The sequence below is a fragment of the Gigantopelta aegis genome, chromosome 3 (genome assembly GCF_016097555.1).
Source record: "Gigantopelta aegis isolate Gae_Host chromosome 3, Gae_host_genome, whole genome shotgun sequence".
In the NCBI taxonomy this organism is placed as follows: Eukaryota; Metazoa; Mollusca; class Gastropoda; order Neomphalida; family Peltospiridae; genus Gigantopelta; species Gigantopelta aegis.
In genome coordinates this window covers 33,143,244-33,161,139 of record NC_054701.1, presented here as the reverse complement: position 1 = coordinate 33,161,139, position 17,896 = coordinate 33,143,244, and the positions used below count along the sequence as shown (strand labels likewise).

Sequence of the window (17,896 nt, the reverse complement as noted above, 5' to 3'; positions counted from 1 at the left end):
ATTTACAGTGTATCGTGAAACTCTTGCAATGACCTGATGATCATTGCAAGAATTCGTTTTTGTTCCTGTCTGCCCATGAAAAAGAAAAAGAAAAAACCCATTAAATGTTGATTTTGTTTTTTAAGAGCTTAAGATATTTAACACGTAAAAAAAAAAAATCTCAGTTTAATCAGTATGTCTAGTCTTTGTATAAGAGAGAGAACATACACGCAATCACTCCACCTCCTTAATGCCAGATTGAACGCACTTGAACATTAATATCAAAAGCAACATCGAAAACAAAAGAACGTAATACAATAAAGCACAGTAGGGTATAGTGTGTTTTCAGTAAATACTTACATATAGGGGGTCTTCAAAATAGACCTTAATATAGGGTTGGCGACGGTGGCGCTTGTGGTGGCGACAGGGCTGCCGGAAGCGACGATGGTGGAGGGCGTGTAGATAAACACGTCGCTGAAAATATAGGAGATACGTAAAAAAAAAAGAAGAAAAAAAAAGAGCATTGTTCATTATTAGCTTTAAGGCGACTGAGATTTCTTAAGAGTTGTACTGATTTTAAAGTCGTTGCAATATATAACTGAATGCAATTTTAATATTTATTTTATGTAAAACTTAACACTTACTCATCATCACTATCCATGGCGCTCGTGGTGGCGTCAGGACTGCTGGAGACGACGGTAGTGGTGACGCTTGAGGGAGCGAGAGGGGGGAAGGTAAATTCTTTTTCGCTGGAAATATACAAGTGATACTGTAAATCATTTAATTATTAGAGACCGTAACAATTTAGCGACGTCCATACCAATGATATATTAACGACATAAAACTTTTAGCGAGGACAGCATATATATATATATATATATATATATATATATATATATATATATATATATATATATATATCAAACAAGTTGATTTGTTAAGCTACAATGCAGTTTATTACTAATGAAAAGAACGGTCGATGTACATGTATTTGACGTTATGCAATGCGCACTGTCTCCGGTTATCTCAAACATAATATCAGCGAAACAGCTGCTGCGCAATACATTACCAATTCTAACCAATCGGATGCCTGGTTACTTTAAATGACCTCAGTAGTGTTAAACGTACTTTCCTCCTTTTGATATCTACATATTGTATACTAATTGTTGTTGTTTGCTATAATTTGTTATTTATTTTATTTTAATTTACCGAATATTGAAGAACAGACAAAAGACAATATAATCTGTTACACTACATGTACTTTATTAGAGTTATAGTTTAGGTGGGGGGTTTTATGTTAGCGATTATGTACTTTATTTTTGCTGGTCAACCAGACTATGTTTTTTATTATTCATATATGAACATGGAAATAAAGTTATTGTATTGTATTGTATACTTATTCAATCAATCAACAGTATATTGTTTGTTCACTTAATCATTGACAAACAATTGATCGACATATTGGTTGTTGCAAAGTTTGGACAATCTACGAAACAACAGAGCCTGTATTTCGTAGACGTTGAATAAAAGATAAAAAGTCTAGTAACAATTTATAAAATAATCTAACCTTAATTCATCGAACAGACGTTCGAAATCAAAATCATCGATACTGAAAAAAAAGAACGACATTTAATGTAACTGAGATTTCTTAAGAGGTGTACTGATTTTAAAATCGTTGCAATATATAAATGAATGCAATTTTAATACGTAAAAAGAAGTAAATGTAAAACTTACGTTTCAAAGGGGTCCATGGCTGTGTCCAAAGTAACGAATGACTGTTAGCAGCTGTGTTCGAAGTAATGAATGATTGTTAGCAATGAATTTATAATCGTCATACTATGATGCGAGCAATCAAGTCCCGTTAACATTCCCATATGCCATATGGCGACTTAATTACCGTGACACATTTTAAAAAAGATAACAAGAAGAACAGATGTTTCCGTTCCTCGTCGTGGGTACAGACTCGACATCGGGGGTCCCCGCCTTTGATGGTGAACGGTATCCACGGAAGAGGTGACTAAACCTTCAATGGATAAAGGCACTTTAAGTCAATGCGACACTAGATTTACCGTAACGCTCCAGAGGAACCAACAATGAACGCGGGAAAGCGCTCCTCTCCTGGGGTGGATAATGACATCATTGTCACCTATCAAGATGTTAACATACACACGCTAACGACAGTGGACAATAATTTTACAAGTGACGTTCTTTAGTAAACACCATGAAATAACAGGTGCCGGAATACAGGTACACAGCTTTAACTAATTAAATATGTTTTATTGTTAAAGGGGACATTCCCGAGTTTGCTGCATTGTATGATGTTTCCGTCTAATAAAATAGTTCAACGATTAAACTTGCGTATTAAATATATTTTCTTGTTTAGAATATCAGTGTCTGTATATTCAACGTGTTTCTGGTCGTCTTAATATTTATAAGAAGCCCTAACTGGATTTTGTCTTCAAATAATTTCGTACGTACGAAAAAATATGTTTTAGGAAATAAGATGCAATTTAATCTTGTACAAATACTAGAGCGATCTAAAACACGTTTAATATACAGCCACTAATATTTTATGCAGAGAAATATATTTGATATGTACTTATAGTCATCAAAACGGCTCTGTTAGTGTTAGTCGATAACATCTTTAAAATTGCAGCAAACTCAGGAATGTCCCTTTAAAGACCACCGTTCACCATGTCACCGCTCACCATTTCTCGTGACGTAAACGATGGAGCCAGCCACAAGACAATTAATTTGCGTATAATCATTATGACGAGCGAAAACACTGTCCTTGTTCATCTACATAATATGAAACTATTTACCTCCAAACAAGGAATTACCTTACTGTATCGTTTCGTTATGTAAATTAAATTATAATTATTGTGGTTTAATGGATAGAGCGTAAGCGCACGGCAAGGGCGAACCTAGTTCGCCTCTCAGTAGTGCAATTTTTTTTAAATAGTTTTTTCCTTCTTATATAGATTTATAGTTGTTTATTCTTTATTTGTTAGGTATACAAAACAAAATTTCACAAATATAGTAAGTAGGCCCCGACTGAATGTGAATAAAAATAATAATTGCGGTATTGAATTTCAAACAGTCTCGCGTATTAACGTGTACAAGCGAAAACACTGTCTTTGTTCATCTACATAATATGAAGCTATTTACCTCCAAACAAGGAATTACCCTACCGTATCGTTTCCTTATGTAAATTAAATTACAATTATTTCTACATACGTCTTGTGGTCTAATGGATAGAACGTAAGCGCACGGCAAGGGCGAACCGACTTCGGCTCTCAGTAGTGCAATTTTTTTTTAATAGTTTTTTTTTCCTTCTTATATAGATCTATAGTTGTTTATTCTCTATTTGTTAGGTATACAAAACAAAATATCACGAATATAGTAAGTAGGCCCCTACTGAATGTGAATTAAAAATTTGTTTTGCCGTATTGAATTTCAAACAGTCACGCGTATTAGCTTGTGTGTGTGTGTGTGTGCGTGTGTGCGTGTGTGTGTGTGTGTGTGGTGCGTGCGTGCGTGCGTGCGTGTGTGTGTGTGTGTGTGTGCGTGCATCTATACGAAATCTTTTATACACCAAACATAGTCGTTAGCTATTGTTTTTTGAAAACTGTAAAAATATGAGATATTATGTTGTGAGAAAAAATCTATTAGGTTGAACGTTTTATTTTTTTATTAGATGGATCGATTCGTCTTGAATACGAAGGTGGATTCCTTCACGAGCAGTGACGACTTGCTTGCGTGGGCCAAAAACATGGTTTGGAGGATGACGAATACGTACATTTAAAAATCATAGCACTAATGTGTCAGGAAATTGAGCAGTCTGAATCTACGATGGAGCAATTGGAAGAAGACACAGGGCTGCAGACTCTTCCTGGTCCCGAGATTGAAGACTTATGGTCTCTCTTAACACTCGATGAATACGAAGAAATGGTAAAACTTTGTGACGACCATTGGAATCCATCCCATGACGAACTGGCCAAAATCTGTATTAACGACGGGGAATGGCAACCAGAAGAACCTGTGATTACCTCCAAAGAAGACGACGTTAAAAAGGGGAAAGGGCTACCGTGTTCCTTTTGCAATGACACATTCAGAAGAATGTCTGATCTGATGAGGCATAAAATACATTGCGAACACAGACCACCGTCAACACTGCCATCGACATCATCAGAACCACCCGTCAAGCGTCAGCGTACGATCAATCAGGTGGGAGGGATCGGCTCTGCTGCTGCTGCTGCTACCTCGACTACTTCATCTACCCCCTACGTGTTTACAAAGAAAAGTGTGAGGATTCACAAGAAAACAAAGGCAGTCGACACGACGTACGAACTTAAATTTAAAGATCAGTGGAAAGGGAAAAAACTCAAACATTTACACAATGATCTACATGACATGTTTCAAGACGTTTTGGAAGAAGCTACTCTCGGTTTGGAAGGCAGAGACATTGGACGAGTGATTCTCCACCACGATGCCCTGAATTCGCCGATCGTCGTGCCCTTGCAACCCTTGGCCGAACTGAATGCTGACGTCATCCTAGGGTACATCGAAAAAGTACTACAGAGCCACGAAGATTTACCGTTGGATGCATCTTTCAACATTCAGATCGGCACCATTCAAATCCCTCGAGGAGGAAGATCTGGTACCACACTAACAGATCTCACTAGTCCGGACAATTCAATCCACCTAAAAACGTCTCTTGTGAAAATCGTGAACGACGACGATTTATGCATGTCCCGTGCGATCGGCGTGGCATGGGCCAAAGTCATCTGTATATCAAACAAGGACTGGCAGGAGCTCGTGGGAGGTCCCTACCCAAAGACCACCCGCATCGAGTTGATTCTTCAACACAAGAAATGCGCCCAGGCATTTTACAAAGATGTTACACACAAGAAACGCCGAGAGCAGAAAAAACTGGCTCTGAAATTATGCGAACTGGCAGGTGTGCCCACCGACCGTCCATGCAGTTTGAATGACATTCCTGCCTTCGAGAACGTCCTGGGATGCCAAATTCTTGTGGTGAGTGCAGAACTGGGTAATAAATGAGTGGGCGACCAGACGTCGCAATCGCCTAAACTGTTTCTGTACTTTGTGGAGCAGCCAAGACCACATTTTCACGCCATTGTCAACATTACTGGCTTCTTTTCGGCGTCCTACTTTTGTCAACATTGTCTAAAACCATACAATAACAAGACACACCATTCCTGTGCTTTTACCTGCATTGTGTGTCATAGCCAGAACTGTCCCGAGACCGAAGTCCAGATAACGTGCCTCCATTGTCACGTCACCTGTCGATCGCCGGATTGCTTTTGGCGACACAAACAACAGAAAAAAGACAAGAAGGGACATACCATCCCTTCCAAGTGTGAGAGTTTCTGGAGATGCACCATCTGCAAAAAAATGCTTAATAGAAGTGAGAGGGATCCTAAACTTCACACTTGTGGGGAATGGAAATGCCCCTGTTGCAACAGCCACGTGGATCAAGGCCATCTCTGTTATCAGCCTCCAAAAGAAATCAACGACGCCCGTACCAAGTTCATCTTCTACGATTTCGAATGCTGTCAGGACGAATTGTTGCAATGCAATGAAGGTTACTCACCAATTGAAGTGTGTCCCACTTGCCCCGGAAATAACTGCCGTCATCAGGCTCGGTGTCAGCATTGCCAGCAATCGTGGTGTGGCAAACATCAACACGTACCGAACTACTTGGTGGCGCAGACGTCGTGTGAAGCGTGTAAAAACCAATCTACCACAGACACATCCAAATGCCACGCATGCGGGTCAATATGTCCCTCTTGTAACAAACGTGACAAGAAGAAGAAACAGTACTTGAAACAACCATGTGACAATACGTGTGGATTCCGTCAAGTCATCTTTCAAGGGGACGGTGCCCACATCCAATTTTGCCAATGGTTGTTTCGAGACAACCACAAAGGTTTCACGGCTGTCGCCCACAACAACAAGGCATATGATGCCTACTTTATCCTCGAGTACATGATCGACCAGTCCATGTATCCGCAGAAAATAATCTATAAGGGCTCCAAAATCATGTACTTGCAAGTGGAGAGGGGGCTTAACATCAGAATCATCGACAGTTTAAATTTTCTTATTCACGTATTATCAATATTGTGTCACGTTTACAAACGATTAACTTTACAGCGTTGTTTGTAGTCCGATACATCTGTCATAAACTCAGTTACTCGATCAGTTGCCGAGTTGACGACAGGTGTATCGGACTACTTAGGTACGTCAAAACATCGGAAGAACAGATTAGAAGAAAAAAACCCATTGAAAAACGCTCAGTTATAAAACTGATTTGTGTTAATATTTTATTAAATGCTCGTTACAATAACACAGATCTATATTTGACATAATTTACTAGGGAAATAGGCCTATTCTTTCTTATTTATGTTTATTTCCCGCGGAAACATATCAGTCAGTTCCATGGCTGGCAGATAATTTATTCCAGCTATATGTTTCTATATAAAGCACGAGCAGCTACAACATTTTTATTGTTTTATTAGTAGGCTATGCCCTTGGATTTTATTAGGGGCAAATTAGCCTGAAAAGATCAGCTCGACCTTGTTGTGCATGTCTTTCTCTCATATTAATGTAAACAAATTTATACATCTACTAAACCTGACAGAGTATACCCATTTTGTGATAAACATATTTCATTTAGGCCTACATGGGCTGAACATACCACAAAGAAGTTTCCAATATACTGACAAGTTGTATTGTAGGCCTATGCAAATTTATACGGTCAATCAAATACTAGTAGGCCAGATCAAATATAGTCCTACTGTGGCACACCTTTTAAATGTGTATGCATGGATGGAATAATAGGAAAAAAGAAGAAAGAATTATTTTATTTAACGACGCACTCAACACACTTTATTTACGGTTGTAAACTTCAAGCGAGCGTCTTACTTCTGGGTTACGTCTCGCCCCCCCCCCCCCCCCCGGATGGAATAACAGGTGCGTGGGGTGAGATAGGGTGCTACGTATTTCCGTTTTTGTCCTTATATACACTTGATAAACATTTCAAATTGATGTTCTTCTAATCTTACAGGCCTTATTCGCGAATCAATAAGCTTTTAATAGCAGGGGACGGGTTGGAACATTAATTGCTGTATAGCTTATTATCAGTTCCTCACGTTATACAAATACAAAATGAATTAACTGACCCTTGGGTCTTTGCCTAAATCCGTACCTGAGCCTGATTGGTCACTACCCTGCTTATTTCAAGTTTTGGTAGAAAATGTTAACATAATGGGTAATGGGAATTAATATCGTGTCGTAGAACCCGGCGCGTGATCTGCGTGCATAGGTAAGGGTATGTAACTCTAACTGGCAACTTCATCAAGGTTAAGTTGAACAAATTTTCCTCAACTACTACTTCGAACTTATTCATACAGAGTAAGTGATGTGCAATGCAGAATATTTCATAGTGTAACACATTCATCACTTATTCTTCACTTCAGCTTACATGGTCCAAATTATTAGTGCAATCACCCTATTAAGAAGTGACATGCCTTGTGATTGTACAGTTTCAAGTTTGGTTCAGTCCAGTGACTACTGAGTGAGCAGTGTTCATTGTAATTGCAATGAGTAGCGTGGATTACAAGTCATTTTTGACACATTACAGTTATTTTTATGACTCGTGTTTAATGTAGTTTTCTTTTTTAAAATTCAAATGAAACCACCGATGACCAATTCTGATGTCACGTGTCTGTCCTTGGAACATGAAGAGAAACTGATGCAATGTTCTAAAAAGTTTCAACTTAGGATATTTCAGCATATAACATAGAATAATTTTCTGAGTTTAGACACAAACCAGGTTTACACTGACTAGAACAAGCAGGTATTTTGTCTAGAATGTTAGAACTGTCATCCAAATGAAGTATTAATCTGTTAATTAAGCTGCTTACAAAAATAATAAGTAAATATAAAATGTTTAATATATGTGTAAACTATTAAATATTTGTCAAATTTGGATGCAGTGGATGTTGTAACGTTAGGTTAACAAATCTGCTTTTGTTATATTTTCTCTCTAAAAAAACATTGGGCAAGAATAGCGACAGTTCCACCATTCTGTATATATATATATATATATTCTGGTTTAGGGTTAGGGACAGTATTAAAAAGCTGTATAAGTTGGAACTCTGCTCCTACAGGTTCAACCGGATGGGACTATATCTTTCGTGTCTCTTTGTCTGTCCCACATATAGTTTTATAGACCTTTTTTCAAAATGGCTCAAGTTATTAAGCTGACATTTTTATATACGGTAGCTTCATTATATACTGTTACAGATCAAGTTTTGACTTTCATGGTGATTTACCAATCTAATTAAAATTAGCTCCACTATTACATGTGGATCTAAAGACAGCCAGTTGGAGCTCATGTCCACCAATCAAAACCTTACTTGCAGAATCCTGCCAGTGATTTAAAAATAATTTGAAAACATTCCGAATTATCCTGAGGGTATACGACATGTTTCGTGTGAATTACGAATGCCTTAAAACATGTTTTATTTTATAAAATAAATAATTTGTAATGTAAAACTGAAGACTGATTTAGTTTTTTATTTTATTTTATAAATAAATAAATAATTTTTAATGTAAAATTGAAGACTGATAACCCACCCCGTACGTATTGGTATGGTTCGCTGTACTGCGGCCACTAAAATAGACTCGCCTGATATTTTTAGAATTTGTATGCTCCCAAATAACGTTATAAAAGGCGAAGTGTGATTGGTCAATATTTAAATTATTATTTACAGACGAAATGTTACCTGGACATTGGGGACTACGCAGTGTTGTTAGTTTTAAATCACTGGCAGGATTCTGCAAGTAAGGTTTTGATTGGTAGACATGAGCTCCAACTGGCTGTCTTTAGATCCACATGTAATAGTGGAGCTAATTTTAATTAGATTGGGTGATTTACCAATTTGTGACAGAGTTATGGCACTTAAACTTGAGAGAAAAGAACATTAGTTTTTCAGATTTTGATTCCACAATCATTCAAGATATTGAGCTGACATTTTTTGTAGCTTTATCATCTACTGTTATGGGACAAGTTTGACTGTGATTTACCCTTTTTTCACAGTTTAGAGCTGTTGGACTTAGGAGATAAGAAAATGTGTTGGGCTTGATAGGCGTCGTGTATTGCTTTAGCAGTGCTGTCAGAGTTCTCGTTTAATCTGGCTACTGATTTACTGCATATAAAGTGTTCTAAAAAATCAGTCTCTTATATATACTTGAAATATAGATTTGTTTATAATACATTAATGATGAAAGTTCTGTTGATCCTTAATGGTAAGTTTGTAACTTTTTTAAATGTTATAATTATTGGCAATGAGAATTAATTTAGTCTAGATAGTGAAGATAGCAGAATGTCTAAAACAATTTTGGTATTCAAATTCACTTGTCTTGCATTCATTTAATGATGTTACTGAGTTAACTAGACAATTCAGACACCATTTTTACCTTTAACCACTCACTCCAACCGCCCACAAAGAATATTTATAAACAACTCTTAAATATTGTATAGTGTAGGCATATCCATGAGAGCCGATTAGTTACTTGCCAGGGCTACAAATTCGGCTTTTTTTTCACAAGAATCCATGTGGATTCTCCTGCAAGCAGTCGATGAGAACCTTGTGATTCTAAAAAATTTCAGAGAAGAACTTTATCAACAGTGTTAGTATATATAGAATTCTGTGTCATATGCTACTAACTGTATATAATATATACTTTGTCAAAAAAGAAACACATAGGTGATGGGGAAAGAAGAAGAGTGTTTGATTTTACGAAATATTGTTTTTTGTTTTTACAATGTTGCTGAATGACCATGTTTGTTAATGTTCCTGGAATGGGACAGCATGCCCAAATGTGCCTTAAAACAAATTTAACGCACGTTGTGCGACAATTGCAGGAAATCGGCGTGAAATGGTCAGATTTTGGCAAATGCACGTGAAACTTGGGGGTGGGGGGAGATTGGGGTAGTGATGGGTATTTAAAGCTGTAATGCTCGCAATGATGCCTCATTTCCATTTCGACGTAGAGGAGTTACAAAATACCAAGACTAAGGCTGCTGAATCAAAACATTGCAATAGGCCGCCTCCAGTTAAGTGAATTGCAGTCAGCAGTCGCATGCCACATGAACGTCCATCAGAGCACCATTTCATGTCTCTGGGACAGGTACCAGCAGTTTCAATCAACTGAAGACCAGCCCAGAAGTGGAAGACCTCACATAACAACTGCAGCACAATATCGCTACATCCGGGTTCTGCACTTGCGTCACCGAACTGCCACAGCAACGAAACACTGCTGGACGCATACCTGGTTTGAGAAGGGTGTCTGCACAAACCATTTGGAACCGACTTCGAGAAGCTGGTTTACGGGCTAGGAGACCGTATGTTGGCCCCGTCCTGTGATGTCAACATTGACATTTATGTTTAAGCTGGTACACGGATGTATAGGGTGGAACTTGGTAAACTAGCGGCGAGTATGGTTCAGCGACGAGTCACGTTTCCTAGCTTCTGCAGCAACGTGATGGATGACAATGTGTTTACAGATGCCGCAATGAACGTTTTGCCAACTGCGTCGCCCAAGTTGACCGATTCGGTGGAGGGAGTGTCATGATGTGGATAGCCATCTCATACACCAGCAGAAGTGAACTTGTGTTTGTACAAGGCAACCTGACAGCTGTAGGCTACTGGGATGAAATTCTTTGCTATCACATGCTTCCCATTTTGGATTGACAGAGAGAACTCTTTCAGCAGGACAATGCCACTTTGTATTAAAGAGATAATTCCATGAATATTTCGCCTATGCGTTTCTTTTTGACAGAGTATATATTGTATACTAGTTTATATTCGTAAACGATACTTTTGCCAGTGTATTTTGCACATTGGTTCAATGTTTGTATGGATATTACTGAAGCACTTTTCTGAAACTGACAAAATGATTTGTGGATAAAAAGATAAGGTAATTCTAGATTAGGAACATAATATCAGCGAAATAACAGAAATGTTTCCAGAGGTGCACATATCGGTTGTGCGCGCGCCCGAGACAACCAAAATATGTTGCGGGCAACCATTCTTTGTCAAGAAAATCAATTAACACGGGCAATTCAAAAGTATTGGCACTGACAACTTGAATGACAGGCGATATAAATATCCACCCTATTGCTGTCATCCACTCAGCGTCCACCATACTTGATTTGACAGGAGTCATTTTGAAAAGCCATATGCCATATATTTCGTCCCCAAACTAGCTGGTTCCTACCCAATTCTTGCTACAAATATTTCCACCTTGTTGACGCATCCAATACTGACGACTCATGCTTACCGAGTGTGAAGTTTTTAGACACCATCTGGCAAGCTATAGTCTAATTAATAATAAAATATTTCTTAAATGTTGTCATTGTTAACTTAATTTACTTCAAAACGAGACCTGCATTTTGTAAAACGTGTTTTTGAAGTTCTTTGTACTTTTATGAATTAAATTGTATTTTTGTTAAATGGTTTAGTAATATCGTCAATATAAAATATGTATTTGGTGGCGAAATAATCCGGATAGGGACAAACTAGTAGTACTAAGTATAGGGTCGATTTGACATGAGACAAAATGTTTGGTATCACTGAAAATGCAGATCTATGCTACTCGTGATCATCACGTGTACACTGTTTTACAGAGTATTCCCGTGCTTTCTCTAAGGAGCTGTTCAACAATTAAGCATTGGAATTGTACGCGTTATTGAATGGTGGGGTTCGTTTGGTAAGAATTATGTATCCTTTTAAAAACAAAATCTTGTAATATTACTCGCGTTTAATTTGTTCAATCTCCTACACAGAGGTTAAGCAGTCGTTAATAATTTGCGCTGAATAATGTTGGCTAACACAAGACATGTAAAAGACCACAAACTACACCAACAGCCATCCAGTTCATCAAAGTAATATGACTGTGACAGCCCAAGTGAAGATGAGCTGCAGATGAAAAAGAAATAAAACTAAACTGATAAGTAATGATGATAATAAAATCATTTAAATTTCATTTTCATTTTAATGACAGTTCAAAATTATATTCATAAAACGTTTATGAAATATGTGGGCAACGAAACTTCAGCTACTGGTTGATTACAATTTCACATTTGTGCACCCCTGGTTTCATTTATTATTAAATTTGGCACACTAAATTACCGTCTATTGTTATTATGTAAGAACTGAACTACCAATTTATTTTTGGTTCTCTTCGTTGCCAATTGGTTCATAGAAATGGGTCAACCACCGCTCTCGAGAAATCACCGTTCGAATATGCATAGATTCGAATGTATGCTACACTTTTGATGCCATTTCAAACTGAAGCTTGATAACCAGGATATTTTTTATGATTATTATTATATTTTGTAATTTGGTAATGTTTTACTCACTGATTATTCAATATAATAATTTTTTTGAAATATTTCACATGAATCCAAATAGATTCGGATCTTTTATGCTGGTGCAAATTGGATTTGGAAATTCGCACACATTTTAGCCCTGCTTGCACCTGCATCATAATCATCCAAAGATAAAACGTGGTGAATGTTTCTGCACATGCGTTTTATCATTATGCTTTAATAGTATACATGTGTTACGGTGCTTACGTTTTAAATAATGTGGAAACTGTCCTCCTTTTTTTGAAAATTCTCTCTTGAATTATCAGAATGACAATTAGTATTCTGGCTGTACGAAAATTATGTAGACTAAAATCTTGGAAACCAATTGATACAGTGGACAATGACCTGGCTTCAGAGGAAGCGTCGGTTGGACCGGATTCTGTCGCTGACCCAGCTCTCTGTCACTTCGGTTTGGAGGTAGAGGAGGAGTGCGATTATCCGGCGGTTCTGGCTTTTGTCAGGGACCAGGTCCGACAGGTATGCGGGGACGCTATACCTCAGGTTGAGGCCCAGCCTATATTCAAGGGTGTCTCCTTCGGGAACCGTTCTTTGAATTTGGTCACTCCTCGTGAGGAGTCGGGTTTACCACTTGCACAGGAGGCGCACAGTTCACTTTGTGACATTGATGTGTTGATCACTGGCAGTGATCGTATCCTGGGAGTGGGTGTTGATGAGTACCCAACGGCACTGCCTACGGGGAAAATCTTAACGGGAGCGCGCATTTTTCGTGCCGACTCCTATGAGACGTTGGTGGCGGATTTTCTCGAACATCCGGCGGTCGTTCTGCTAGTGTCCGAGCCGCTTGTTCCCCATCGCCGCATGTGTCATTGCCAATCGCGTGATCTGGAATCGTTCGAACGGCTGGCTAAGTCGATGTTTCCAGGTTAATAAACTATTAGGTACGTTCCTATTTGGCTTGGATAAGGCTGTCGAGAGCCTTCCGCGATGGCGAAAGGCTGTTTGGAGGCTGCGTCAAAAGCCTTAAGCATATCGCTCAGTTATCTGGCCGATTGTTTGCGAAACAGTCTTTTGTTACGGCGTGACCATTACCTGGCGGGTTTGAGTGCGTCAAACGTTGCGAAGACGTTTTTCGTACACGTTCGGTACGGGAAAATTTACTCTTTTTTCCCGATTTTAATATTGTCCTAGACAAGGATTTGTCGCGACCAGTCCCGAACACTCGACCCTCAACCTCTGGTAAACGTCGGTCCACGTTTTCGGGGTTCAAGCCTCTTCCTGTGAAAAAGGCTGCTTTTTTACAGTCGGCTCAGATCCCTAGGGTTCCTGACACTAGGAGGCAACCAGGTAACAACCCGTCTTCCGCTAAGCGAGGACGCAAATGTCGTACTGCGTTCCGTTCTCAGTCCACCAAAGGCGTTGCGCCTACGGGTGGTAAGCGGTTGGAGTGAGGGTACGTGAACGATCGGCAGTTGCTTTCGGAGGTACCGTTAGCAACCATACCCGTGGGGGGCAGGCTCCGCCATTTCCTTCGAAATTGGTGCAAGCTGCCTGGTCTCGACCCCTGGGTTCTGTCGGTCGTTCGACACGGTTAAAAAATACCCTTTTCTTCGAGCCCCCCTCTTACTTCCACTCCGAGAATGCCGCCGTTACCGTCCGCGGATCGGCGCGTTTTAGTGGAGAGTATGATTGCCGAGTTTCTCGACAAAGGGGCCATCCAAGAGAGTCAGTCTGGACACTCCGGATTTTATTCTCATCTTTTCTTCGCCCGGAAGAAAAATGGGGAATGGAGACCAATCCTAAATTCTACGTCGATGTTCCTTCCATGAAAATGGAAACGGTTCATTCGGTCCGGAACCTGCTTCAAATTAGGGAGTGGGCTGCGTCGATCGATCTGAAAGACGCATACCTCCATGTCACGGTGCACAAGGCGTTTTGGAAGTTTCTGCGCTTCCCGTTTGACGGGAAAGCGTACGAGTTTCGTGTGCTCCCGTTCGGTTTGGCGACGAGTCCCCATGCTTTTACACGTGTGGTAAAAGCGGTGAGGGGTGGGGTGGTTGGGTAGGTATGTTCATTTGTTAGGGGTTCGAATGCATACCTATCTGGACGATTGGTTGATCCCAGCTTCGTCGCAACAGGAGTGTCAGACCAATGTCGGGTTGGTTTTGGACACGATCCTCCAATTGGGTTTTATTCCCAATTGGGTGAAATCGGAGGTAACACCGGCTCAGATTTTCACATATCTCGGAGTGGTCTTCGATCTTGTGGTAGCGTCGGTTCGTCCCACCGATGCGCGTATCCACAATTTCGAAACGTCGGCGCGACGTTTGATGGGGGAGCAAAGTACTACGGTACGATCTCTCCACGTGGTGTTGGGCCACCTTGAATCTCTAGCCTCATTGATAGTGCGGTTCAGACGTTTCAAACGACCACTCCAGTGGCATTTGTCCCCACGGTGGGGACGGTCACAATTGGGACACGATATAGTGCCTCTGGGCCCATGGTTCACTCATCCGATACAGGAGTGCCTGTCGGACAAGTGCATGTCCCTATCGGTTCCGTTACACACCCCTGCTCCGGATCTGATCCTGTTCACGGATGCGTCGCTGCACGGGTACGGGGCGCATCTGTTGGATCAACACATTTCAGGGGTATGGAATCTCTCCGAGAGGAAGCTTCATATCAAACTGTTTGGAGACGGAGGCAGTTCATCGTGCCTGTCTTCATTTCCGGTGTGTTCTTCGACACCGTCGAATTCTGTTGAGATGCGACAATACGTCGGTAGTGGCATATCTCAATCGTTGGGGTGGAAACCAAATCGGAGACTTTGGGTCGCAAAGCTCTTGCGATTTTGGAATTCTGCGACCAACTAGGGACCACTCTGTGGGCGAACACAAATTCCTTCATCGGTGAATGTGTTAGCAGATGCCCTCAGTCGACATACCCTTGTTCAGACGGAGTGGATGTTGAACAAAGGGGTGGTCGCAGCGGTTTTCTTCGGGTGTGGGGCAGTCCACAGGTGGACATGTTTGCCACACGGTTGAACAACAATTGCCGGTGTTCGTGTCCCGGTACCGGACACATTGGCGTTGGAGTACGACGCGTTAAGTATGGATTGGACGAGACTGGATTTTTTATGCCTTCCCTCCTCCTGTCTTACTCGGCACGGTGTTGACCAAAGTGGTCCAGGAACCTGTCACGTGACGTTGATAGCTCCTCTGTGGGTGGCGCAGCCCTGGTTTCCACAGCTCCTGTCACTGTTAGTGTCAGTCCCGTCCGGTTACCAGTGTTGTCCGATCTACTCAGCCAGCGACTGAGTCAGACGGTGTGGCATCCGACGCTGGAGGTCTTCCGGCTTCACGCGTGGAGGTTATCAGGGCTTCCTTGCGACGCAGAGGTTTTTCGACAAGAATTGCGCATCTCGTCTCTTCAGCAAAGCGCAAATCTACCGAGTCGGTTTATCAGTGTCACTGGCGAATGTGGGTTCGTTGGGGCAAACGCACGGGATTTCGATCCCTTATCGCCTACTGTCAACGATTTAGCGGAGTACTTCTGGGCGTTGGTCCAAGAAAGGAAACTTAAAGTCACGACAGTGAAAAGTCACAGAGCTGCGATTTTCACTACTCTTAAACAGTGTGGATGTCGTGACTTTTCTACGAACTTGGTGTTGCATGATTTACTTAAAATCATTACAATCCACTGTTGAACGACCTTCCATTATTCCGAAATATGATGTCTTTCTGGTGTTACATGCTCTTAAGGGTGCGCCTTATGAGCCGTTGAGGTTTGCTAGTCTTCGTGCCTTGATGTGGAAGACTCTGTTTCTGGTTTCACTGGCAGCTTGTCGTCGGATCAGTGAGATTCATGCTTTTTTGCATGACTTGGTTGATTACAATTCGGACGGGTCTGTCACTTTACGTACTAAAACCCAGTCTCCGGGGGAAGAGTTTCCAACCTACTGTCATTCACAGTTTATCACCTACACTGTCATCTGATAACTCGGATAGACTTCTTTGCCCGGTGAGAGCATTGAAGTATTATTTGGAGCGTATGAAAAACCGGCGGGCAGGGTAAAAAGAGATTGTTTATTTCTTATACCATTAGGCTGGGTGATGTCACAAAAAATGCTTTGTCTCGATGGATAGCAGCTACCATCAAGCTAGCATATGAGATGGCAGGTGGTCATGTGTTACGGAATTTCTCTGTTAGACCACATGAGATCCGAGCCATTTCTGCTTCCCTGAATTTTCATGACTCTTTAGATATTATAAAGGTCATGAATGCAGGGGTTTGGAAAGGACGGCACACTTTTGACCGTTTCTATTTCCGGGATATGGCAGTTTGGTCCTGACGGTACGCGTAGGATCCAGACAGTCATTGCGGCTCAACCACGTCGTGTCTGTGCGCAGGGCAACGGAAAGGGGTCGACCTCTTTTCCGTCCGACTGCCATCGATTCACGATTCGGACATGTTAAACTCCCACCCTTTTCTGAGGGATGGGGTTTTTTGTAGTTGTTGTCTACTGTTTCTCTCCCTGGGAGATGTTGTTTCCTCCCGTTCATGGGGATGAGTTTTTCTTTTGGGAAGCCCCCCTTTTACTCCCAAAGTTTTTGACTACCTTGTTACCGTATGTCGTGGTTCGTCTATCTTCCATGTCAGTACTTCAAAGGAGCTTTTTGGGTTTACGGGTAAGTCCTTATTTTCTTACCTCCTCCCATTAAGGTTGAATCACGTGCTTTAACGGTGTCATTGCAACGTCCGGTATAGCATAGTTGTTGTGCTAGCACAGTAAGTTGAATAAGACTATTAGAAAATTTGTGTCTCCTTTCATATTATCATATTACCTAGGTAGCACAACAAACTATACCTCCACCCACCCTATGTTGCTTCTCGGGGGGGACTTTGAACCGAGAATGAGTTACTTGTTTAAGCCCGTGCAAGGATAGCCTTTGCCGCTTATCCGGGAAGGGGGAGAGAATTCTTGCCGTGTGAGGTTTATTGGACTCAGGTTGAAAGGAATTTGTTGGTGCTTAGCACTGGTAAGTATGGGAATAATAATGAAAATTAGAAACAAATTTTCTAAATCATATATTTATATTAATATGTTATAGTAATATATACATTTATTATTATATATATATATATATTAAACCTGAATATATTTATATATATAAATATATAATTAACCAAACTTATATATTATATATAAATATATATTCTATAATTTGCCGCATTAAATAACAAAATTTCCTTTTGTCAAAATAATAAACGTTTCCGGTTTGGACTTCCTTGCCGCTAATTCGTCAAGGTACAGGTACGTATACACATTTTTCCAGAGAATTAAAGGTCGACTTTCCGGCCGGTTCCCAACATAAGGGGAAACCAACCTTTAAAAAAGCATTATCCGGTTAAATCGCGCCCACGCAACCAACTTTGGCGGGAAATAAAACACTTTGCAAGTGCATTTCCTGATACCCGGGCACACTCAAGAAACCC

General features: G+C 40.6%; 2 protein-coding genes across 3 annotated transcripts in view; one reads left to right on the top strand and one right to left on the bottom strand.

Moving 5' to 3' along the window:
* Positions 1 to 211: 211 nt before the first annotated feature.
* On the bottom strand, positions 212 to 5,733 carry LOC121367306. The gene is made up of 4 exons (XM_041491419.1): positions 5,597 to 5,733; positions 1,547 to 1,588; positions 624 to 728; positions 212 to 453 (listed from the first exon to the last, which is right to left on the bottom strand). The coding sequence occupies exons 1-4, from the start codon at positions 5,683 to 5,685 to the stop codon at positions 336 to 338; spliced, it is 354 nt and encodes a 117-aa protein (XP_041347353.1). The 5' UTR covers positions 5,686 to 5,733; the 3' UTR covers positions 212 to 335.
* A 1,557-nt stretch (positions 5,734 to 7,290) lies between these two features.
* The window catches only part of LOC121367910 (microsomal glutathione S-transferase 3-like), a 37,551-nt gene continuing 26,945 nt past the window's right edge, over positions 7,291 to 17,896 (top strand). Inside the window, exon 1 of one of the 2 annotated variants that reach the window (XM_041492359.1) lies at positions 7,291 to 7,416. The gene's annotated coding sequence lies outside the window, so the exon portion shown is untranslated. Of the gene's footprint in view, positions 7,417 to 7,724; positions 7,862 to 17,896 lie in introns of those variants that run through there. The other variant, XM_041492360.1, reaches the window with a different exon arrangement.